This window comes from Tachyglossus aculeatus, chromosome 7, assembly GCF_015852505.1.
Source record: "Tachyglossus aculeatus isolate mTacAcu1 chromosome 7, mTacAcu1.pri, whole genome shotgun sequence".
NCBI lineage: Eukaryota > Metazoa > Chordata > Mammalia > Monotremata > Tachyglossidae > Tachyglossus > Tachyglossus aculeatus.
This window is the reverse complement of record NC_052072.1, coordinates 28,793,317-28,817,844: the sequence shown is the minus strand read 5'-3', so window position 1 is coordinate 28,817,844 and position 24,528 is coordinate 28,793,317. Positions and strand designations below refer to the sequence as shown.

Below are 24,528 nucleotides of genomic sequence, written 5' to 3'. Positions count from 1 at the left end.
AATGCCATTATTATAATTATTATTTTGTGTAAGCCAAGGGCATACTCTAGAGTAAAGTCTTAGCCTTTAACTCCAACTAAACCATCCCAGCTACAGGAAATCCAGGGGGCCTAAGGGGACCCAGGCTCCTAAGAGTTAAACAACGGCATCTTAACATGAAAATCATCCCTCGCACTTTGAAGGGTGGATCATTTCAGATCAGCAGGTTTGACTGGGGCAGAGGACGTCATACAACACACACAAACTGAAATCCCTGCTGTGTTTTAACTTGTCACCTTGCTTCACAGTGAAAGCTTGTTGTGGGCAGGGAATGCGTCTATATATTGTTATATTATACTCTCCCAGGTGCACAGTAATTTTGATTGAATGAATGATCAATCAGTAGCAATTATTGAACCTCTGCTCTGTGCAGAACATACAACACACACAAACTGAAATCCCTGCTTTGTTTTAGCTTGTCACCTTGCTTCACAGTGTAAGCTCGTTGTGGGCAGGGAATGTGTCTGTATATTATATTGTACTGTCCCAGGCGCACAGTAATTTTAATTGAATGAATGATCAATCAATAGCAATTATTGAACCTCTGCTCTGGGCAGAACATTATACTGGGCCCTTGAGAAAGAACAAAAAAGGATTAGAAGACATGATCCCACCCTCAGGGAGCTGGAAATTTAGCTCAGGGGTCCTGAGCATTTTTTATCTATACAGACAGTTGAGATCAAGTGTACAATTCCAATGTGCTCTCCCAAGCGCTTAGTACAGTGCTCTGCATATAGTAAGTGCTCAATAAATACGATTGCATGAATGAATCACTGTTATGCACACTCTCTTTCCCTTTCAGAGGAATCAAACTGTTGGTCCCTCTTCCCCTTTGTCTTTGAGAGACTATGACAATATCAGTCAATTAATGGTATTTATTGAACACTTACTGTGTGCGGCGTATTGTACTAAGGACTTGGGAAAGTACAATACAACAGAGTAGGTAGTCGCAATCTCTGCCCACAAGGAACTTACAGTCCACAGGGAACTTGTTTTATTGCTCTTGTGTTCTTCGGAAATTTCATCGTTCTATAAGAGGGTCAGGTCAACTAAATACTTTTAAAAATAATAATAGTATTTGTTAAGCACTTACTATGTGTCAGGCACTCTTCTAAGGACTGGGGAATCAATCGTATTTATTGAGAGCTTACTGTGTGCAGAGCACTGTACTAAGTGCTTGGGAAGTACAAGTTGGCAACATATAGAGACAGTCCCTACCCAACAGTGGGCTCACAGTCTAGAAGGGGGAGACGGAGAACAAAACCAAACATATTAACAAAATAAAATAAATAGAATAGATATGTACAAGAAAAATAAATAAATAAATAGAGTAATAAATATGTACAAACATATATACACTATACAGGTGCTGTGGGGAAGGGAAGGAGGTAAGACGGGGGATGGAGAGGGGGCGTGAGGGGGAGAGGAAGGAGGGGGCTCAGTCTGGGAAGGCCTCCTAGAAGATACAAGGTCATCAGGTTGTCCCATGTGGGGCTCACAGTCTTAATCCCCATTTTACAGGTGCGGTAACTGAGGCACAGAGAAGCAAAGTGACTTGCCCAGAGTCACACAGCTGACAATTGGCAGAGCCGGGATTAGGACCCGTGACCTCTGACTTCCAAGGCCGTGCTCTTTCCACTGAGCCACGCTGCTTCTGCGGCTTCACTTTTAAAGGAGAGGGTGCTTTAGATGGATGCCCCACGGTCTTTTTTTATGGTATTTGTTAAGAGCTTACTACGTGCCAGGCACCATACTAAGCACTAGGGTAGATACAAGTTAATCGGGTTGGGCACGGGCCCTGTTTCACCTGGGGCTCACAGTCTTAAGCTCCATTTTTGCAGATGAGGTAACGGACACCCAGAGAAGTTAGGTGACTTGCCCAAGGTCATAGAGCAGATCTGTGGCAGAGCCAGGATTAGAGCCCAGGTCCTTCTGACTTCAGGCCTGTGCTGTATTCTCTAGGCTACACTACTTCTCCTCGGGTAGATCCCAAAGTGTACGGTGTTCTTGGGGAAAAGGATCACTGTTCCTGGTGTGGCAGAGCCTCTGACGGCCGAGGAGAATGTCACAGCCATTCACCAGGTCCCCGACCGTGTTACGTAGAAGGGAGCCGTCCTCTGACACCTGTGACTGCCAGCTCTTATCCAGCGGGTCCTTTCTTTCGGTCTGCTTTTCTGATAACGTTCGGCCCCTTTCGAGAGCCACGAGTCTTGATTTGCTGTGGCAGGGGTGGGGAAATCTCTCTCCTCCTCTTCCCCTCCCTCCGTTTGGATTTCCCACGTTGGGCAGAGAAGTCGGCCGTCGGTTTAATCAGAAACTGGGCCGTAGGTTTTACTGGGGCTAGGTCCGGCGGAGGGTGGAGGGCTCCCAAGTCGGGTCCCGAGAGGATCTCCTGAAGAGCAACCATCCAAGGGGCCTGGTGGGTGGATTGAGTGTGGGGGGTTGATTTTTGCACCGGTTCCTCCCTATTTGGGGTTTCCGGGAAGGAAAGGCGAACCGACATGGCGCTCGACCCACTGTGGGGCTTGGGCTCTTCCGGATAACGAAGTAGCACAGGCTTGTGGAGACCGGAGGCGAGTGACCGCATGGAGAGGCTGGAGCAGCAGGTAAAGTGCCTTCGACCTCAGACTGTGATTATATTGCTACCTCCCCCCCCCCCCCCACTTCTTTCACCCCCCACCTCTGTAATCCTCACTGCCAAACCTATTGCAGAGAGAAGGTCAGAGCACAGAAGGCAACAGACCCCTGCCTTTCTTCAAATCGACCCCTCCAGTTCAGGCTAATAGTAGTAATAGTATTTATTAAACACTTACTGGGTGCCAAGCACTGCACTGTACTGTTGGGAATTAGACACAGTCCCTGTCCCTCAGGGGGTTCGGTGGAAACCTTTGCAGCAGCTTGGGGATTGGAATAGGATTAGCTCATTGTAAGCAGGGAATGTCTGTTATGTCTGTTACATATCTATTCTATTACATATCTATTCTATTTATTTTATTTTGTTAGTAGGTTTGGTTTTGTTCTCCGTCTCCCCCTTCTAGACTGTGAGCCCACTGTTGGGTAGGGACTGTCTCTGTATGTTGCCAACTTGTACTTCCCAAGCGCTTAGTCCAGTGCTCTGCACACAGTAAGCACTCAATAAATACGATTGATTGATTGATTATGTTATATTGTGCTCTCCCAAGTGCTTAGTAGTGCTCTGCACACAGGAAGCACTTAGTAAATACCACTGATTGATTGACTGGGAAGGGGAAGTGGGAGCTTTAGGGAGTAGAGGAGGAGGATGTCGATGTACCAAAAAGCTTTGCCCATTGAGGACATTTGTCTTTGCTCCACAGAACTCTCGGAAGATAAATTATGAGAGAAGATGTAAAAGGAGAGAGGGGGCTCACAGTCTTAATCTCCATTTTTGGAGATGGGGATGGGGATGATGTAGAGGGAGGAGAACAGTTTCTTAGGAAGTGACAGGATGCAGATATGTGGCTGAGGCAGGATTAGAACCCTGGTCCTTCTGACTTCTCAGGCCTGTGCTCTATTCACTAGGCTACGTTACTTCTCCTCGGGTAGGTCCCAAAGTGTACATTGTGTTCATAGGGGTGTACACTATGTAGAAAGTGTACTACATAGAGGAGGAGGATCTCGATGTACCAAAAAGCTTTCCCCTTTGAAGACATTTGTCTTTGCTCCACAGAACTCTCAGAAGATTAATTACTAGTGAAGATGTAAAAGGAGAGAGGAGGCGTAATGGGGAAGGGGATGATGTAGAGGGAGGAAACAGTTTCTTAGGAAGTGACAGGATGCAGATATGTGGCAGAGGCAGGATTAGAACCCAGGTCCTTCTGACTTCTCAGGCCTGTGCTCTATTCACTAGGCTACGTTACTTCTCCTCGGGTAGGTCCCAAAGTGTACAGTGTATACATAGAGGAGGAGAATCTCGATGTACCAAAAAGCTTTGCCCGTTGAGGACATTTGTCTCTGCTCCACAGAACTCTCGGAAGATTAATTACTAGAGAAGATGTAAAAGGAGAGAGGAGGCGTAATGAGGAAGGGGATGATGTAGAGGGAGGAGAATGGGAGGTGACAGGATGAAGGACCTGAAGCCTCAGTGAGATTTGGCTAGGGTCTTCTGATCGATTACTTGAGTATTTGCGCAAAGAAGCACTTTTCAGCGCCCAGGAGGAAAGATGCGGTTGACCTGATCTGACCGAAGGCTCACATTGCAGGCAAAACAGGCTGTCAGCTCCAGGGACCGTAGAGATTCCTGCCAAAGGTATATTCTGTGCATGTTCTAGAAAAGGTGGCCCGGGCTTTGGAGTTTAAACCTTGAATTCTGCAGCGAGAGAGCCCGAGTTATGGCGGTAGAATCTTCACTTTCTATAAAGTGGCAGCAGAGGGCCATCCTGATGGACCAGCAGGGCTCTTGCTTCTCCGCGGAAGTTAGAATTGTTATTTCCATTTAGCCTATTTCTTCCCCTTTCAGATTTTTCCGTGGTTCCCCCCAAGCAGAATTGTGAGCCGGATTGAGCTCACAAATTGTACACCGTTGTCTTGCCCCAGGAAAATTGCACACTATTTCGGGTGAACCCGATGGTTGAGCTGGCGCAGTCATAGCAGTGCTTTGCACAGAGTAAGCGCTTAATAAACGCCATTAAAAAATAACGTTAGGAGGTTTGCAGTTTCGGGTGGGTCAGGGACGGAGCAGTGGTTAAAGAACTTGGCACACCTGGAACCGGGGGTGGCAGAGGTGAAGAGTCAGAGGCCCTTCTTTCTGGCCAATATAAAGTGTAATCCTTCAACTTCCAGTTTACGATGGGGTTATGGAAGTGAACTGGCTCAGTGGAAAGAGCCCGGGCTTTGGAGTCAGAGGTCATGGGTTCGAATCCCGGCTCCACCACATGTCTGCTGTGTGATCTTGGGCAAGTCACTTCACTTCTCGGGGCCTCAGTTCCCTTATCTGTAAAATGGGGATTAAGACTGTGAGCCCCACATGGGACAACCTGATCACCCTGTATCCTCCCCAGCACTTAGAACAGTGCTTTGCACATAGTAAGTGCTTAACAAATGCTAATTATTATTATTAACTGTCCTTGTTCAAAGCTGTGCCTCCTAGTTATGAGTGCTGCCCGGTTGTGACCTGTTGGGACTTGACCCGGGCCTTCCCTGGCTTTTGTTCAGTGTCTGGTCGCCCTGGCAAGACTTAAATTTTCTTTGCATGCAGGGGATGGGGAGAGTCCTAGAGATTCTCCCACAGAGCCTTACTTGTGGTCCCTGCCGCCACCATCATCATCATCATCATCATCATCAATCGTATTTATTGAGCGCTTACTATGTGCAGAGCACTGTACTAAGCGCTTGGGAAGTACAAATTGGCAACATATAGAGACAGTCCCTACCCAACAGTGGGCTCACAGTCTAAAAGGGGGAGACAGAGAACAAAACCAAACATGCTAACAAAATAAAATAAATAGAATAGATATGTACAAGTAAAATAAATAAATAAATAGAATAATAAATATGTACAAACATATATACAGGTACCGTTCCCCTACCCTCTAGGCAGATGGGTCATGGGGTGAGTGCGGACCTCCCTGGCAGCCCCTAGGACTGAGACTAACAGCATTTCCATTCGCCCTCCACCTCCATCAGGTAACATGCCCCTTCCTCACCAGGTGAACAGATTACCGGCTTTGTTGGGAGAAAAGAGTGAAGTAAAGATTGTAAAAGGGCATTCTTAAGCAAATAACAGTGAGAAGCGGCATAGCCTAATGGATAGCCTAAATGGATATTACTCTATTTATTTATTTATTTATTTTACTTGTACATATCTATTCTATTTATTTTATTTTGTTAGTATGTTTGGTTTTGTTCTCCGTCTCCCCCTTTTAGACTGTGAGCCCACTGTCGGGTAGGGACCGTCTCTATATGTTGCCAACTTGTACTTCCCAAGCACTTAGTACAGTGCTCTGCACACAGTAAGCGCTCAATAAATACGATTGATGATGATGGTGATGATAGAGCATAGGCTTGGGAGTCGTAAGGACCTGAGTTCTAATCCCAGCTCTGCCACTTTACCGTTGTGTGACCTTGGGCAAGTCATTTCCCTTCCTCTGTGCCTCAGTTACCTCATCGGTAATATTGGGATTAAGACTCTGAGCCCCATGTGGGACAGGGACTGTGTCCGATGCAATTTGCTTGTATCCACCCCAGCGTTTAGTACACTGCCTGGCACACAGGAAGCAGTTAATAAACACCAGGATAAGTGTTATTATTTTGTATGCATCCATTTATTTTAATGTCTGTCTCTATCTAGACTATGGGCAGGGAACGTGTCTAGCACTTTGTTGTACTGCACTCTCCAAAGAGCTTAGTACAGGGTTCTGCACACAGTAAGCGCTCAGTAAATACCATTTCTTTGATTGCATGGGCACTGCCCTCCTGTATTCCTGGGGCGAGGAGAGGAGAGTGGAAGGAATGGGGAATAGATTAACCTCTGTTAATCAATCAAAAGTATTTATTGAGCGCTTACTGTGTGCAGAGCACTGCACTAAGCAGTTGGGAAAATACAATACAGTAGTGTTGGTAGACATGATCCCTGCCCACAAGGAGCTTCCGCTCTTCAGGGAGAGACAGACATCAAAATAGATTACAAAGAGGGGGAAGGGGGGAATACAAGGATATGTGTACATAAGTGCTGTGGAGCTGGGGTGAGCATCAAAGTGCTTAAGGAGTACACACCAAGTACATAGTTGACACATAGGGGAGGGCGGGTAGAGGAAATAAGGGCTTAGTCAGGGAAGGCCTCTTGGAGAAGATGTGCTTTTAGGAGGGTTTTGGCAGTGTTACTCATTTGTAGTTATGTAATATGATTCGATTCAATGAGGGGTCTGTGAAGGACTGTCATTCAAGATTTACTTCACCAGTTAGATCAGTTGGTTAAGTGGGGGTTTTTTTCTGCTCAGGCTAAAGTGTGACAAACTAGAGGCCTTCCCAGACTGAGCCCCTTCCTTCCTCTCCCCCTCTCCATCCCCCCCATCTTACCTCCTTCCCTTCCCCACAGCACCTGTATATATGTATATATGTTTGTACATATTTATTACTCTATTTATTTATTTATTTATTTTACTTGTACATATCTATCCTATTCATTTTATTTTGTTAGTATGTTTGGTTTTCTTCTCTGTCTCCCCCTTTTAGACTGTGAGCCCACTGTTGGGTAGGGACTGTCTCTATATGTTGCCAATTTGTACTTCCCAAGCGCTTAGTACAGTGCTCTGCACATAGTAAGCGCTCAATAAATACGATTGATGATGATGATGATGATAGAGGGGCAAAAAATGAGTGACAGTGTGCATATCTCAAAGCTCCTAAAGTTTCATCCTAAATATCCTGGACCCAAAAATGCGGGAAGAGTTGAAAACTCATTCCCATACTGAATTTATAAAGAAGGTAAACACAGCTAAATATTTTTCCATTCTCCCTATCAATAAAAATGTCACTATCTAGGAAGAAAGGGACTGGTTAGTAATGGGACGCAGCCCCTAGGAGAACTGGGTCCTGTTGTCTGCTTGATAACTCACATCCTGGGGGAGAACTAAGGGAAGTCATTTAGCCTCTCTGAGCCTAGCTTTGTACATATCTATTCTATTTATTTTATTTTGTTAATATGTTTGGTTTTGTTCTCTGTCTCCCCCTTCTAGACTGTGAGCCCACTGTTAGGTAGGGACCGTTTCTATATGTTGCCAACTTGTACTTCCCAAGCGCTTAGTACAGTGTTCTGCACACAGTAAGCGCTCAATAAATACGATTGATTGATTGATTGTCCCCCATCTGCCGTGTGGAAATAACTACCACAATTAGTGTAATAGAAGTGCTGTAGGGATCAATGAGTCTGTAAGAAATTTGAGCACTTCAGAAGTGGGCCAGCGTGACTTTTTGGAAAGAGCACAGTCCAGGGAGTTAGATGTTCCAACAGGTTCCTATCCCAGCTCCATCCGCTTTTTCCCACATGATCCCGGGCAAGCCATTCCACCTCTCGCTTCCCTGGTTACTCCATATGCAAAATGGGGACTAAATCCTTCTCTGTCAACCCTCTGTCACCCAAACCCACCTTTTAAGCTATCAATTAATCAATCATTCATTCAGTTATATTTATTGAGCTCTTACTGTGTGCGTAACACTGTACTAAGCATTTGGGGAAGTACAGTAAACAACAGACATTCTCTGCCCACAATGAGCTCACAGTCTAGAGGGGGAGGCAGACACTAGTATAAATAAATAATAATAATAATGATGATGGCATTTATTAAGCGCTTAATATGTGCAAAGCACTGTTCTAAGCACTGGGGAGTTTGCAGGGAGATCAGGTTGTCCCACGGAGGACTCGCAGTCTTAATCCCCGTTTTACAGATGAGGTAACTGAGGCACAGAGAAGTTGTGACTTGCCCAAAGTCACACAGCTGATAATTGGCGGAGCTGGGATTTGAACCCTTTACCTCTGACTCCAAAGCCCGGGCTCTTTCCACTGAGCCAAGCTGCTCATGTATCTGTATATATTACAGATATATAAATATGTGCTGTGGGGATAGGATCATATTTATTAGGTGCTTACTATGTGCAGAGCACTGTACTAAGCGCATGGGAGAGAACAATACAACAGAACCGGCAGACACGGTCTCTCACCATAATGAGCTTCCAGTCCTTTCCATCATTCCCCTCCGCTTACCCCTACCATCTTTTCCCATCCTCTCCCCCTGCTCTAGATTTTCCCACAGCATCACATCGTGCCGTATTCAGGGTGTTTTAGCGAAATCACAGGGACCCCACATAGTTTGGGTTTATCTAGCGCTGTTGAGCAGACATTGTGTAGTGCTGGGGGGGGGGGGTGAGGAATTTTAAATTAATCGATCACATTTATTGAGCACTTACTGTGTGCAGAGCACTGTACTGAGCACTTGAGAGAGTATAACAGAAACATTCCTTTCCCACAGCGAGTTTAAAATCAAGAGATTCACAATGGGGCGAGCTGTGTTAATGTCCATTTAAACTGTACGATTGGTTTTTTGCTCAACAGCTGTTCAAAGGGTCCATTTTGCTGGGTGGTTCTGCACAGAAAGGTTGCCAAGCGGGGCTTTAAACTTTCAGTTTGCTTCCTGTCCTGGCCTTACTGCAGCAGTGCGACTCAGCACTGATTTGCTCACTCCTTCTAGCGACTAGCTAGTCACAGACTTAATGAGCAGGTAGGATCATCATCATCATCATCAATCGTATTTATTGAGCGCTTACTATGTGCAGAGCACTGTACTAAGCGCTTGGGAAGTACAGGTTGGCAACATATAGAGACAGTCCCTACCCAACAGTGGGCTCACAGTCTAAGGGGGGAGACAGAGAACAAAACCAAACATACTGACAAAATAAAATCAATAGAATAGATATGTACAAGTAAAATAAATAAATAAATAGAGTAATAAATATGTACAAACATATACATATATACAGGTGCTGTGGGGAAGGGAAGGAGGTAAGATGGGATGGAGGGGGGACGAGGGGGAGAGGAAGGAAGGGGCTCAGTCTGGGAAGGCCTCCTGGAGGAGGTGAGCTCTCAGCAGGGCCTTGAAGGGAGGAAGAGAGCTAGCTTGGCGGATGGGCAGAGGGAGGGCATTCCAGGCCCGGGGGATGACGTGGGCCGGGGGTCGACGGCAGGACAGGCGAGAACGAGGTACGGTGAGGAGATTAGCGGCGGAGGAGCGGAGGGTGCGGGCTGGGCTGGGGAAGGAGAGAAGGGAGGTGAGGTAGGAGGGGGCGAGGTGATGGAGAACCTTGAAGCCCAGGGTGAGGAGTTTCTGCCTGATGCGCAGATTGATTGGTAGCCACTGGAGATTTTTGAGGAGGGGAGTCTACCACCGATGCTGAATGACGATGGAGGAGCCTCGCTCAATCCATCAGTGATTGATTCCTCGTATCTTGTACCTACCTATTTATTTATTCATTCAGCTTATTCAGTTTATTGAGCGCCTGCTGTGTGCAGAGCATTGTACTAAGCTCTTGGGAGAGTCCAATGCAACAAGAGTTGGTAGACACACTCCCTGCCCGCAAGGAGCATACAGTTTAGAGGAGTTTACAGTTTAGAATCTGAGACTGTGAGCCCACTGTTGGGTAGGGACTGTCTCTATATGTTGCCAACTTGTACTTCCCAAGCGCTTAGTACAGTGCTGTGCACACAGTAAGCGCTCAATAAATACGATTGATGATGATGATGATGAGAAGCAGCGTGATTTACTGGATAGAGCACGTGCCTGGGAGTCGGAAGGGCCTGGGTTCTAATCCTGGCTCCGCCTCTTGTCTGCTCTGTGACTCTGGGCAAGTCGTTTCGCTTCTCCGGGCCTCAGTTACCTCATCTGTAAAATGGAGATTAAGTCTGGGAGCCCCACGTGGGGTAGGGACTGTGTCCAACCTGACAACCTTTTATCTACTTCAGCTTTTAACACACAGTAAGCACTTAGCAAATACTGTTAAAAAAAAAAAATCAAACCACAAGCCTGAGGTGCAAGTGGTTTCCTGAATTTTCTCATCCCTGTCGGTCATGTTCCCCCTGGGGTCCAGGATGCTATGAGAGAGCAGGTGGCGGGGCCAACCACCACCGTGGGAAGGGTATGCACAGATGCATTTATGACCAAAGTGGCTACAGTGATGTTGGCTGTTCGTGGCAAGCGACATGGAGCTGGCAGATTCTCCCTGGGAGGGAGGCAGCAAAGGCCAGTGGAGAGTGAACGGGCCTGGAGATCAGAAACTCTGGTTGCCCCATCCCATCTGATAGGCTGGGTGACGCTGGGCAGCCTGAGGACTGCCTGAGGACTTGCCTTCCCCTGGCTGGATATGATAGAAGGTGAATTGAACAGAAGCAAGATACTGTGTAAGTCCAGAGACAGTTTTATTTTAGCTCAGGAGGGTTGGAGAGAGAGGCAGGTTTGTGGAGAGAACTGTAGGACCCTTTTTATTGACTCCAAATAGTGGAACCTGCTCTTCTTGTACCCTCACAGAACGTATCCTCTGAGCTGAGCATCATCATCATCAGTCGTATTTATGGAGCGCTTACTGTGTGCAGAGCACTGTACTAAGCGCTTGGGAAGTACAAGTTGGCAACACATAGAGACAGTCCCTACCCAACAGTGGGCTCACAGTCTCAGACTCTAGACTGTAAACTCCTCTAAACTGTATGCTCCTTGCGGGTAGGGAGTGTGTCTACCAACTCTTGTTGCATTGGACTCTCCCAAGAGCTTAGTACAATGCTCTGCACACAGCAGGCGCTCAATAAACTGAATAAGCTGAATGAATAAATAAATAGGTACAAGATACGAGGAATCAATCATTGATGGATTGAGCGAAGCTCCTCCGTCGTCATTCAGCATCGGCGGTAGACTCCCATCCTACCTGCTCATTAAGTCTGTGACTAGCTAGTCGCTAGAAGGAGCGAGTAAATCAGTGCTGAGTCTAAAAGGGGGCAGCAAATGAAGGACTCAGGACATGTCATATTGTATTGTGCTCTCCCAAGTGCTTAGTACAGTGCCCTGTACACACTACACACTAAGTGCTCAATAAATACCACTGATTGATTGCTTTTTGAATGTATGGTGCCCTGTGATCTCTAGAATCAGCTGTCTGGGTCACCTGCCTGATGGGACCTGGAAATCAGAACTGCCCCAAATCTAGGAAACTTTATGGCTAATTTCTCTGACTTACTGGATCAGTCTGTGTTCCCAAGTGTTTGGGTTTTTTGTTTTTGTGGTATTTGTTAACGCCTATTATGTGTCAAACGCTGTTCTAAGTGCTGAGGTAGATACGAGGAATTCATGTTGGACACAGTCCCCGTCCCAACGAGGGCTCTCAGTCTAAGTCGTTGTCTTTGATTCCCACCGACCCCATTAGGCTGTACCTCAAGTCTCATCCCTGCCTTGGGTGGTATTTTCACCTCCCTCCACCTCTCCAAGCCCTCTGCCAGCTGGCCTTCCCCAAATCTTGACCCTTGCTACTCCCAGCTGACTGGGATGGTGGACGAAATGGTGCCAAGAAACAGAATCTGGCGTCTCTCCTGCTCTCTGTCCCTTATTGAGGAAAATTCTCATCCTTTCCACCAAATCAGAGGAGGTATTGATTTGTTCTGTACGCTATATAAAATGTGCATCTATTGGAATAGGATTTGGAGAGCTGGTAGCGGCATTGGCTCTGCAGAGCCCCAAGGTTTTCTACCCCTCCTCCTATTCCTCCTCTGTAGGCAGTTTCGTAGCAAATTGCGAGCTGCTTCTTCAGCCTCACTGGGTCGCCTGTACGGTGCATCCCTTCCCTAGTTTCCATGGGAGCCCGGTGCTGAGACTGCAGTCTTTCCCGGCACTGCTTACCTTTTTTCTAGCTATCTCCACGCCTCTCTTGACCTTCGCGCTGCTATGCAGGCCTTCGCGAGGAGGTAATGCTCTGTTTTTCTCCAAACTATTTTTTTTTTGCCAAAAGGGGGTTATGGGCATGGTTATGATAGAGGGGAGAAGGAAGTAGGGGGATGGAGGCTGTGGATTGCAAACGCTCCAGTTTGGAAGAAAGTGTCTTGTTAAAAGTGTACCGCTTCTATGAGTTTGCTCTGATTGCCGGGTCTATAAATACCTCGAATGTGGGAGAGCCCAGCACAGACTTAGTCCCTTTAATGGAAAATCCACACCCGGAAAATTGCCAAAATGGGCCTTCTCGGGGCAGAGGGTAAGAATGAAATTCCGCATTGGGCAGAAAAAATAAATCCCATTGATCACTTGCATACTCTGCTGGCTCTTAGCAATCCTCTTGGGTCTCAAAATGCCATTTGATTGGCAGTTGGGACATTTTCATATTTAAGGAGAGGTTTTTCAGCATCAACTTCAGCGCCTTTTGGCTCTGGAGAGGGAGGGCGTCCCTGATATTGGAGACTGGGCATGTCTTGCTGTTCCTGGGTGTGGGAGGAGGGACTTCTTGTTAGGACCCTGCTCCCAGTAACCCAGCTGGACTATGTTTTGATTGGGCATAGGCTTGGTCCAAGTATCCAGCTAGAAAGCTGTGGGGGAGGTGGAGTTTCTGAATAAATCCTAACCAGTGGGCCACATGAAGATTGCTGCATCCTCCAGAGGAAAAATAAGTCCACTCTTTCCCTCCGTCGTGTAAACCTTGTTGGGCTGTGAGCGGCCTCTCGCCCCTCTCCCTGAAAGATGAATGGAACAGATTAACATGAGATGCTAACGGCAGCTGGCTGAAAAGGTGAATGCTGCCCTTCATCTTCGGGTGTAAACGTGGGACATTTTGGGGATGACGTGGAAGAGGGAAGGGGCTTCGGGGGAGACTTTCTGGCAGGCTGGGCTGCCGAGCTCCAAATCACCTCTTCCTGTCATCTAATCCATTTTCAACTAAGGGACTAAGAATACTCTGCAGACTGTCCTTGAATCTTCTGGTCCTGCCTTTGGAAGCTGAGGTGTCTTGTCCCGAAAATACAGAGAACCACAGCAGCAGAGGATAGAGAAGGAAAGAAGTTTAGCGGGAGACCACTCCACCGCTATGCCCCACACATATTCCTAGTATGGCATGAAAGGAACTTTTCCTCACAGCCACAATTTTAGCTCCCCTTTTGGAGGGTGCCTAGTGAGAAGCAGCATGGCTCAGTGGAAAGAGTTTAGCGGGAGATCACTCCACCACTATGCCCCACACATATTCCTGGTGTGGCATGAAAGGAACTTTTCCTCACGGCCATAATTTTAGCTGCCCTTTCGGAGGGTGCCTAGTGAGAAGCAGCGTGGCTCAGTGGAAAGAGCACGGGCTTGGGAGTCAGAGGTCATGGGTTCTAATCCCGGGCTCCGCCACTTGTCAGCTGTGTGACTTTGGGCAAGTCACTTAACTTCTCTGTGCCTCAGTTCCCTCATATGTAAAATGGGGATTAAGACTGTGAGCCCCATGTGGGACAACCTTGAGTACCTTGTATCCCCCCAGTGCTTAGAACAGTGCTTGGTACATAGTAAGTGCTTAACAAATACCAACATTATTATTATTATCTCTGGGTCCTGAGAACTGAATGCGTTGGCCTCATCCCCGGGGAGTCCCTAGGGATATGCAGGGCCCAAGACCAATGTGCCATAGTAGGATCCTGCAAAACAGGGAACACCCCGGGAAGGCTGGGGGAGAGAATGTGGGAGAGGAGAAGCAGCATGGTCTAGTGATAGACCACGGTCCTGGGAGTCAGAAGGACTTGGCTTCTAATCCTGGATCTCCTACTTGTCTGCTGTGTGACCTTGGGCCAGTCACTTCACTTCCCTGAGCCTCAGTTACCTCATCTTTAAATAGGGGTTAAGACTGTGAGCTCTTTGTGGGACATGGTCTATATCCAAACTGATTACCTCGTGTCTGTCCCAGTGCTTAGTACAGAGCCTGGCACAAAGTAAAATGCTTAACAAATATACAAAAAAAAGGAGAATGGGAGTGGAGGGAAGTAGGCCTGAGCCTTCCCTTAGGTGAGAGCAAGAGTCAGTTAGTCACATTTAGAGAATGCTTATTGTATGCAGAACACTGAACTAAGCACTTGGGAGAGTACAGTATAACAATATAGCAGACAAACTCCCTGCCCACATTGAAGTTTCAGTGTACAGTGGGAGACAGACATTAATATAAATAAATAAATTACAGATATGTGCATAAGTGCTGTGAGACTGAGACGAATAAAGGGAGCAAGTCAGGGCAATGCAGAAGAGAGTTGAAGAAAAGGAAAAGAGCAAGAGGACGAATGGAAGGAAGGAAGAACTAGGGATGGTTCAGTGGAGAGCAATTACACGGTGGGCTCTCTCACGGGAAGGCCATAGCCCTCATCATGGGAAAGTCAGGTCTGTGTGGTTACGGTTAAAGCATCTCCCCATTTCGCCAAATTTACCCGTTTCACAGCCCTGCAGTTCCCGTGTAACTGGGCCATTCATTGTTTAGCACTGACTGAACTCTCATGAAATGCTGGGTTCCGTACAGAGCACACACAGTGCAGCCCGTAGTGACTTGGAACTGATATGTTAAGGCCCACTGTTTCCCTCTTAGAAGGGACCTGAAGTTTTTAAAGGAGTTTAAGATTCTTAGAATCCACCACAAGGGCAGACAATGTTCTCTTGACACAGCTGTTCTTAGGCTCATTAAGTCACAGTGGAGACAATTAGCATAGTTCCCCATGATATGTTAAGAATCGAGGAGATTTGTAAAGAAACAGAAGGTGGGGAAGATTTTTGGAGTCCTAGAATGTGTGATCCTGGGCTGGGCAATGTGGAAAATGCCAAGGAACCAGAGAAAAAATACCAGTCAAGCATATGTATTCAGCCCTTACTGTGAGCAGTTCCTGGGAGAGTACAGTATAAGAGAGTTGGTAGACACGTTCCCTGCAAACAACAAGCTCACAAGTGGGGCTTGCTGGGGAGGCAGATGTTACTAAAAATAAATAAATTACGGATATGTACAGAAGTGCTGTGGGACTGAGGGAGCGGTGAATAAAGTGCAGATCGGAGAGCCAAGGCGACAAGGAAGGGAATGGGAGAAGAAAACATAGCCCTTGCTTTATAGGAATTTCCAGTCTAGGAGAGGCATGATGTACAAATATATAACGACCAGAAAGCCTTAATATTGATATCCCTAACTCTTGGGCCACTTTGCCTATGTGTAAAAGCTTGTCTGGAGATGATTATATGGTATTTTAAGTTTCTGGGTGTCTGAAGACCAGGAAAGAGATTGAATGATAGTGCAAAGCACTTGATGGAAGTAGTTTGTGCTTACACATCTTGAATTAAAGCATCACCCATTAAAGCATCAGAGAAGCAGCGTGGCTCAGTGGAAAGAGGCCAGGCTTTGGAGTCAGAGGTCATGGGTTCAAATCCTGGCTCCGCCAACTGTCAGCTGTGTGACTTTGGGCAAGTCATTTAACTTCTCTGTGCTTCAGTTACCTCATCTGTAAAATGGGGATTAAGACTGTGAGCCCCCCGTGGGACAACCTGATCACCTTGTAACCTCCCCAGCACTTAGAACAGTGCTGCACATAGTAAGTGCTTAGTAAATGCCATTATTATTATTCTTATTTCATACTAAAGAAGAAACCAATATTCTTAGATATGCCCAAGACCTACAATCCATTTTAAATAAGAGCAGGTGAAGGTTAAAGTGAAATGGGCTGACTGAATTCTCGAAAGGGAATGTGGTCACTCTGTCAGGGTGCACTTTGACAGCTGGAGAAAGTTTGATTTAGTTGGTAGGAAAGGAAATGTTCCATTCCCTAGCATTTGCTTTCTCTCTTGCTGTGGAATCTTGAGTAAGGTATTTACCCTCTTTGGATCTCAGTTTTCTTATCGGGAAAAGGAGAGATCAAGTTCTCTAAATCCCCCCTCTCTATATACAGCGGAGAGGATGGGCAGGGATTCAGAAAGTTGGCATTTTTCACAGTATGAGTGTCTGTCATCCTTTCTTCAGTTCTTTGTAGCGTCCAAAAGCTCCTCCCCTATTGCTCTCCCAGAGTCTTCAGAGAAGTGAGAGAGAGGCCAGAGAGAGCAGAGGGATTTGCCAATTCAGAGACCCAGCTGTCATCCTGCTTCTCACCTGCATTTTGAGTCCTGGCTCGAGCTCCATGCCCCACATGCAAAACAGATAAACCACACAATCCACCCGAGATAATGAAGGTAGCCAAGTTCCAGAAGGATCTCCCCAGGGTGGTGTGGTAAGTACAACAGCTGTTCCTCTTTCTCCCCTCCCAGGTCATATCTGACGCCTGTCCGGGACGAGGAAGCTGAGTCCCTTAGGAAAGCTCGCTCCAGGCAAGCCAGGCAGACCCGCAGGTCTACACAGGTCAGTGGCCCCCCCCCCTTCTCCATTTTCACTGGGAAAGTTTCATGGAGGGAAAAGCGGAGAAGGGAGGTCTATTGATAAAATAGCAAGCGATAAAGTTGCCCGCCTCCCTGAAGCTATCCTCTGTTTCTTGTATAGACTTGGGTTGTGTGTTTGGACTGTTAGCGTAATACCACTGGAATCCATAGATGCTCACTTCCCCACCACCCTCTGATTCCTCTTCTCCTGTTTATCTGTTTCTCCCCTTCCCCTTTTTCTCTTCCTTCCTCCCCACCCTCCCAGAAAATCAGTGGTTATTTATCGAGCACTTACCTCGTGCAGAATGCTGAACTGAGCTCTTGAGCACTGTATTAAGTGTTCCAACCCCCAGTCAGGTTGAGAATCGTTCACAGCAGTATAGCCTAGTGGATAGAGCCCGGGCCTGAGAGTCGGAAGGACCTGGGCTCTAATCCCAGCTCCCCCACTTGTCTGCTATGTGACTTTGAGCAAGTCACTTCACTTCTTTGTGCCTCAGTTCCCTCATCTGTAAAATGGGGATTAAGAATGTGAGCGCCTTGTGGGACAGGGACTGTGTCCGACCTGATTTCCAACTTGTACTTCCCAAGTGCTTAGTACAGTACTCTGCACACAGTAAGCGCTCAATAAATACGATTGATGATGATGATGATATCTACCCCAGTGCTTAATGCAGTGCCTGGCACATAGTAGGTGCTTAACAAATGCCATTATTATTATTATTGTAAAACTATAAGCCCTCGAGGGAAAAGTATTCCAAATAGCTTCTAAATGAAAATGAAATCTGTGGCTGGCCATGGCTGACAGTTGGCAGCTTGGGCCTGACCCAACAGTTCCTCCTCTCCCCTTTCTTAATTTATTTGAGACTTCAGAGGGGCTTCTAATGGTCACTGCTGCTGCCTAGTCCTTTGAGCCAGTGGGGTATGAAGCTAGGCTACTAGGTTACTTGACATTGGGAAAATAAGGCAGCTGTGACCAGCCAACCCCTCAAGTGTCTTCTGCAGATTCATTCATTCATTCAATCATATTTATTGAGCACTTGCTGTGTGCAGAGCACTGTACTAAGCGCTTGGGAAGTCCAAGTTGGCAACATATAGAGACGGTCCCTACCCAACAGCGGGCTCACAGTCTAGAAGATGAGGAGGGTGGGCACAGTTCAACAGACAACTCTTTTGGTGGGAAATGCTTCCCGGGCACATGAGCTGTCATCTTTTCAGCCCATCAAATCCCTTAGCCCCGACTGTTGCCCGTGGCCTCCAAGTGACCTTTATTCATAACTCGCGGCTTGCGTCAGTCTGTTTGATATGCTTCTGCCGGTCAAGGGATACTAAAGCACGTCAAGCGGGGAGCGCCGTCCCTTCCAAAATAGCAAGTGAACATGAAATCGAAGTCTGGCTTTCCCATCTGACCCCATGTCCTTTGCCCCCAGGGGGTGACACTAACTGACCTTCAGGAGGCAGAGAGAACCTTCAGCCGGTCTCGGGCCGAGCGGCAAGCTCAGGAACAGCAAGGTGAAAAGTCAGAGGACACCAGCGAGAGGCAGGAGTCATCGACAGCAAGAGAACTTGGGGAGAACCGGCAGCGGTGGAGTAGAAACTTGGACAATGAGGTGACCCTTTCTTGCTTTCAGAATGGGGGTGGCAGATGGGGAGGGAGGGGGGTATAACTATTTCTTAGTATTTCATGTTACCCCAGTATCATTTTTGTTCCTGAAATTAGTCACGTTTGGGAAGTAAGGGAGAAGGCAATAGTTTAATCTGTGTAGATTTTTCATATTTTTTAAAAAAATTCCAGAATTTATGTAATGATTATATTTTTTGCCATTTTAATGTTGTTAAAAATTGGGTTGAAATTTCAAAAAAACTGTGAAGTTTATTTTGGCTTTTTTGTGTGGACCGTGTCCAGCTCAAGACTGAAGGCAGTTATCACATAGAAAGGGGCCTCCTTCAGCATTGGGCGATTGAGGTTGGCAACTGCAACATTGGTGTGAACATCTTAAAAATTTAACTGGATAACTGCTTTTAATTTTTTATGGTGTTAAACTCTTAATATGTGCTGGGCACTGTACTGGGTAGATCCAGTCTAATCAGGTTGGACGCAGTTCAGGTCCCACATGGGGTTCACAGTCTTAATTCCCGTTTTACAGATGAGGGAACTGAGGTGCAGGAAAGGGAAGTGACTTGCCGAAGGTCACACACCGATAAATGGCAGAGGCGGGACTAGATCCCAGGCCCTTCTGATTCTCAGGCCCTTGTTCTATCCACTACATCGTGCTGCTTCATGTGCTAACAATTAATTCTTATTGTTAGAGCCTCACTTCCTCTTTCCACCTGAGCAGTCCTTTTTATCCTCTTAAAGAGAAGTGAGGATCATCGGGTGCTGTACAAAACCAGAGAAACAAAACCACCTTGTCTTCTTGCAATCTTGGGCCACTCTGAGATCTGTTCTTCATGTGTTGCAGCTCCCCACAGAAGTGGAGCTGAAAGGGACAAACAGATTTACAGCCTTCTGTCTTTGGCCCCGGGGTTAGGAGAGCTTATAGTACCGGCTTATATGCCCACATTGGTCACTCCCCGAGTTCACAGTGCTCACTTGCTCTGAGTGCCGGTTGCCATTCCTTCTGCAAAGGACATAGGGCCTTTAGGCTGACAGATGGGGCCCTCAAGCCTCTGATACCGTGGAACTGTTATGAAGGAGGCTATTTCCTCTCCTGCCCCAGGGGAGCTTGGTGTTGTGCCAGGGGTGAGAGGAAAAACGCTGATCTGGGGGGCAGAACAGGAGGATTTAACGTTGCTGGAGCTGCCAGTGTTCCTTGAAGTACCTGGTAGTTTCAGTAGGAAGGGGTGATGGGTAGGGAGGGGATGTGGGCAAGGAAGCGAGGTGTAGAACTACAGCAGCGATAGCTCTGTGGCCCAGCCCGCAGCCCACGGGCCATGAGGATGGCGGGAATGCCACCAACCCCCGGGTTTGAGCTGGAGGCTGGGACCTGCCGTCCAAAAGAGTGGGAAAAGCAGGAGCGCGGGTTGATGATGGCATTTATTAAGCACTTACTATGTGCAAAGCACTGTTCTAAGCACTGGGGAAGTTACAAGGTGATCAGGTTGTCCCACGAGGGGCTCCCAGTCTTAATCCTCATTTTACAGATGAGGGAACTGAGGCACAGAGAAGTGAAGTGACTTGCCCAAAGTCACACAGCTGACAATTGGCAGAGCCGGGATTTGAACCCGTGACCTGTGACTCCAAACCCCAGGCTCTTTCCACTGAGCCACTGCTCCAACCCTGGATCCTGCTGACTCACTGGTGGAGCCAACGGTGCCTGGTACACTGCGGTCCGGATCCACACCACGGCCTTGGGGAGGGCCTGGCAGCACCTCAGAGACAGATTCACTCTGGGCATGCGCCAGCGAGGGGCGGACCAGCCCCTGCGCTGCCCTGGAGTGCCCAGCCCAAGTGCCAGAAAAAAAAAAAAGAAAAAAAATCCACTTGAAATCATTCAATTGGAAATGGGTGCCCCAGAATATATTCTTTTAACAGTGTCCGTAGGACCTTATTTCCACTCCAGCCTCGGGCAGGTTCAATCTACTTAGGAGGACCCTCTCTCTTTGGAGCTCTTGTGGCAAATGGCTATTGTGAGATGGCCAATTCCTCTGTCCGGCTCACACTTTAACTTCAGGGGACGGAGGCTTTACTAGGTGGAACAAATTTAGATTTTCGGTTACGTTCAGTCGAACCTTGTGTCTTAATCCAAAGGGAAAGAGGGCGAGTGAAGGGATGATTGAGCGGATAGGCCCTAGAGCATTAGGAGAATAATCCCAAATGGGAATTAAGCTTCTCTGTTTGAAATCTCCTCCACTTTTCTTCACTCTGCTCCTTGACCATTTGCCTCCTTGTAGGATTTCTTTCTCTTCCCCACCCTTACCAGGCAGGTAATTTGCCAGTTTATTGTTGTATTGTACTCTCCCAAGTGCTTTGCATGCAGTAAGCACTCAGTAAATGCGATTGAATGGTTAATGTAGGTCTCCTTTGGTCAATCCCAACCTAGGGCCTCTGGAACGCAGCTCTCACTAAATTACGAACAACTGTAACTTCAGCCCCGTCGTCTAGACCAGATTCAGATTTATCTGCCTGGACTGACCTTTGAAGAAGAATCGAATCTCATTTGAAAGCTTCTCGCTGCAGTCAAAGCCTTAGAGAAATATATTCTGGATAAAGCGACTCTCTTTATTCTGTACTGACTTCTAACCCCGTGCTCTGTATATTACTTCCAGTCGGTGTATCGACGATTGAGGTGCCCGGCCCAGCAAGATAAACCTACAACGCCAGTATCCCCTTCTGCATCGAGCCCCTCCCTCTACGTGGCTTCCCATCACCTCCGGGGTAGTAGGTCTTCGGGCCTCGACACTGAGAGTGCGGCCACCACCCGAAGCGCAGAGAAGGAGATGGACAAGAATGGTACGTGGGGCTTCCAGATAGGGACCTGGGCAACGATTTGTTCTCACTGCTCGGAAACCTCCCCCAAATAACCCGGTGAATACAGCTAATTTGATTATTCAGTTTGTGGATTATCTAGACTCGGCGCTTCCTCTTCAACCCCCAAAAGTGTGTAACACCACTGCTTCCCAGTTCGATTTTCCGCTTGGATCATGCTGCTACTACTACTGTCTGTAGGTATCCCCATCCACTCCCTCTCTACCACTAGTAGTGGTACTGGTAGTAGTGGTAGTGTTACTACCACTAATTAGTAACAAGGCGGGGTGTCAGCCCCTCCAGATATCACCCCATCTCCCTCTTCCCATTCCTATCCAGACTACTGGAATGGGTTGTGTCCACTTCATCTCCCACCCCCTAAGCCCACTCCTCCTAACTTTCCCATCTGTGCTGACACCACCACCTGCTTTCCCATCCCAGAAGCCCAGGGCCTTAAAGTCATTCTGGACTCCTCGTTCCCTTTCAGTTCCCACATTCCATCTCTTGTCAGATCCTCTCGGTTTTTCCTACGTAACATTTCCTGTATCTACCCATCCTTCTCCACCCAAACAGCCACCACCCTCGTTCACAATCTAGCCATATCACGGCTAGACCGGCATTAGCCTCCTTGGTGGTCTCCCTGCCTCCAGCTTCTCTCCCTTACCGTTTATACTGTCTTCTGCTGCTGCACGGATCAGCAAGCTCGACACCCATTTCTGTACATCAAAAACCCCCCACTGGCTTCCCCTTATCCTTCTGAATCGATAAGCACCTCTTCCCCCTTAGCTTCAACCAACTCTCCCCATTTTACATATCTGCTATCTTCCCTCATTACTCCACAGCTCACTCTCTTTGTTCCTCTCAAGCTCACCTTCTAGACATACCTCAATCTCAATGTTCCCCCTGCCCGGCACTCTGTATCTCTGCAAATCCAACAGACCACAGCTCTCCCCACATTCAGTGCCTTCCGAAAATCCCCCCTCCTACTTTCCTCAATTAGTTCCTAGCACCCCAAGTCAAACTAACCTCCCAGAGGTTTCCAGTACTTATTTAGACCCATCCTGAACACTTTTGTGTATGTTCTACTCAATCATACTTTCAGTTACTTCCTTCAATAACTATTGGTAGGTATCTTCTTGTCTGTCTCCCCTATAGGGTCATTGTTGGCTGAGGAATATGTTACTTGCTTGTTTTGTACTTAGTACAGTGCATTGCGCCCAGTGGGCTCTCAATAAATGCTATAGTTACTACTACTACTACTAAATGAACAGGCTAATAATAACTAATGTAATATAAAATTATATTAATGTCTGTCTCCCCCTGTAGACTGTAAGCTTGTTATGGGCAGGGAATACGTCTATTTACTGTTATATTGTACTCGCCCAAGTGCTGAGTTTAGAGCTTTGCACTCAGTAAGCGCTCAATAAATAAGAGAAGCGGCATGGCGTAGGGCATAGAGCACAGGCCTAGCAGTCATAAGGTCATGGGTTCTAATTCTGGCTCTGCCACTTGTCTGCTGTGTGACCTTGATTGAGTCACTTAACTTCCTTGAGCCTCAGTTATCTCATCTGTAAAATTGGAATCAAGACTGTGAGCCCCATGTGGCACAAGGACTGTGTCCAACCTGATTTTCTTGTATCCACCCCAGCGCTTAGTTCAGTGCATGGCACATAGTAAGCCCTTAACAAATACTATTGTTATTATTAATAATAAATGATTGAATGAATGAATGAACAGCAGCATTAGCTTTATAAGTGGAAATACCACACATGCTCACTTCTGGATTGGATTTATGTCTGGGCCATGTTGGTGGGGGGCGGTGTGTATTTGCGCACACACAACTCCAACCTGGCAGTGCCCTGAGTAGCTGAGATACACCAGATGCATGCAGATAATTTTGGGGGAGGGCAATATGCTTTAAGGCAGAAAGGACAAAAAAGAATGAACCTTGACCCCTAAAGAAATCCTGGTGTAATCAATCAATTGGTGGTATTTATTGGGCATTTACTGTGTGCAGAGCACTGAACTAATTACTCGGGAAAGTACAATATAATAGAGTTGGTAGACTTGATTCCAGCTCGTAAGGATCTTAGAGTCTTCAGGGGGAGACAAACAGAGTACAGCCACCTGATCAATTAGGAAAATTGGGCATTTGGCCGTGGTTTACTGTTGTCAGGGAGGGGGAAGTGATATCTACTGGCCAACTCAGTGACTCTCTCCTTGCTTTCACCTGTCCTATTGCCCTCCCACCCCCACCTTTATAAAGAAAAAAAATCAAGTCAGTGCCAGGGAAAGAAATGTGTACCCCAAGCTGGTCCCTTTTGAAGGTTGAGGACTCGTTGCTAGTATTAGAATGCAGATGGACTCCAGCTCCTGCATTTTCTCTGCTCCTCCACCATGAATACAGAGTGCTTAGCCCTTCCCAAGGTACTCTCAACCACCTCCTCAAAGCCTTTTGTCTTTTACCGATCAGAGAGTGAAGATCGGGATGTAGACGACCAGTCTTCCAACAAGCTGTCCATCCGGGAGCGAAGGCGGCCAAAGGAGAGGAGGAGAGGCACAGGCATTAATTTCTGGACAAAGGATGTAAGTTGGGGAGGACTGGGGGAAAGGGAGGCACCCGCTTAGGACCTTTGTTTCCCAGAGCAGTGTAGCGTCTCTTTCTGCTTTCGCTCGGGAGGAAATTAGGCCTACTTCTTTGTCAGGAAGCCAGTGGGCACTCCCTAAATATTAATAATATTAATGAATGAAGAGGGAGCTGCCTATTAAGCCAAACCTCGAATTGATTTAAAACAGAGAATTTAAAGCAGCCGTGTAAATAAAGACGAAGAATTTATCAGCCCCTGGTGGAATCTTGGAAGTAAGATGGATGAATCCTCATTCCTTAGTTTCCTCCTGGCATATATCTTTTCTCTCTATGGGTGCTCTGAAGGAATTTATTTGCAGACTGATTTAAACCAAAAGCAGGCAAAGAGAAGCTGCCCTAGATCTGATCAGTATGAAGGTTTCGATTTGGAAAAGCTCTTTTTCCCCCCTGAACTCATTTGATAAGTACTATTTCAGCTGGGCTTTTAAAAGTTGCTGCCTGAGATGGACTTGCTGAAAGGGTATCCAGAGAAGTGTCTTTGTGCAGTTAGGCTGTTCCTTGAC

General features: G+C 47.0%; 1 protein-coding gene across 8 annotated transcripts in view; it reads left to right on the top strand.

The window, feature by feature from the left end:
• The window catches only part of PPP1R12B (protein phosphatase 1 regulatory subunit 12B), a 282,648-nt gene that overhangs the window by 146,140 nt on the left and 111,980 nt on the right, over nt 1-24,528 (top strand). For all 8 annotated transcript variants that reach the window (XM_038748884.1, XM_038748882.1, XM_038748883.1 and 5 more), the window contains 4 exons: nt 16,806-16,896; nt 18,341-18,520; nt 21,180-21,363; nt 23,852-23,964. In XM_038748884.1, coding sequence (XP_038604812.1) covers nt 16,806-16,896; nt 18,341-18,520; nt 21,180-21,363; nt 23,852-23,964 — 568 coding nt within the window. The remainder of the gene's footprint in view (nt 1-16,805; nt 16,897-18,340; nt 18,521-21,179; nt 21,364-23,851; nt 23,965-24,528) is intronic.